General features: G+C 55.2%; 1 protein-coding gene across 1 annotated transcript in view; it reads left to right on the forward strand.

Moving 5' to 3' along the window:
- Positions 1 to 68, forward strand: part of EMH_0073150 (uncharacterized protein) — a gene marked incomplete at both ends in the record, with an annotated part of 699 nt that extends 631 nt beyond the window's left edge. The window contains one exon of the mRNA XM_013499292.1: positions 1 to 68. Within this exon, the coding sequence (XP_013354746.1) occupies positions 1 to 68 (68 nt within the window).
- Between the last annotated feature and the right edge of the window lie 285 nt (positions 69 to 353).

Genomic DNA, 353 nt, shown 5'->3' on the forward strand with positions numbered 1-353 from the left:
CAGCAGCAACAGCAGCAGCAGCAGCAGCAGCAGCTATCTGCGGCGGGAGTAGGAACTTCCTGGCTTGATAGCTGCAGCCGAAGCGGCAGCAGCAGCAGCAGATCGAAGCAGTAAGAAAATAAATAAAAACCAGCAGCAACAACAGCAATAGCAGCAGCAGCAACTGCAGCAACAGCAGCAGCAGCAGCAACAGCAGCAGCAGCAGCAACACCGCAGGCAAACCTTCCATCTTGAGATTGTTGCTGCAGCATCTTCTCCCTACAACCACCCCTTTCTGCGCGGTAGCAGCAGCAACAGCAACAGCAGCAACAGCAACAACAGCAGCAGCCACAGCAGGAGCAACAGCAGCAGCA

The sequence above is a fragment of the Eimeria mitis genome, genomic scaffold (assembly GCF_000499745.2).
Source record: "Eimeria mitis Houghton genomic scaffold, Emh_scaff4182, whole genome shotgun sequence".
Classification (NCBI taxonomy): Eukaryota; Apicomplexa; class Conoidasida; order Eucoccidiorida; family Eimeriidae; genus Eimeria; species Eimeria mitis.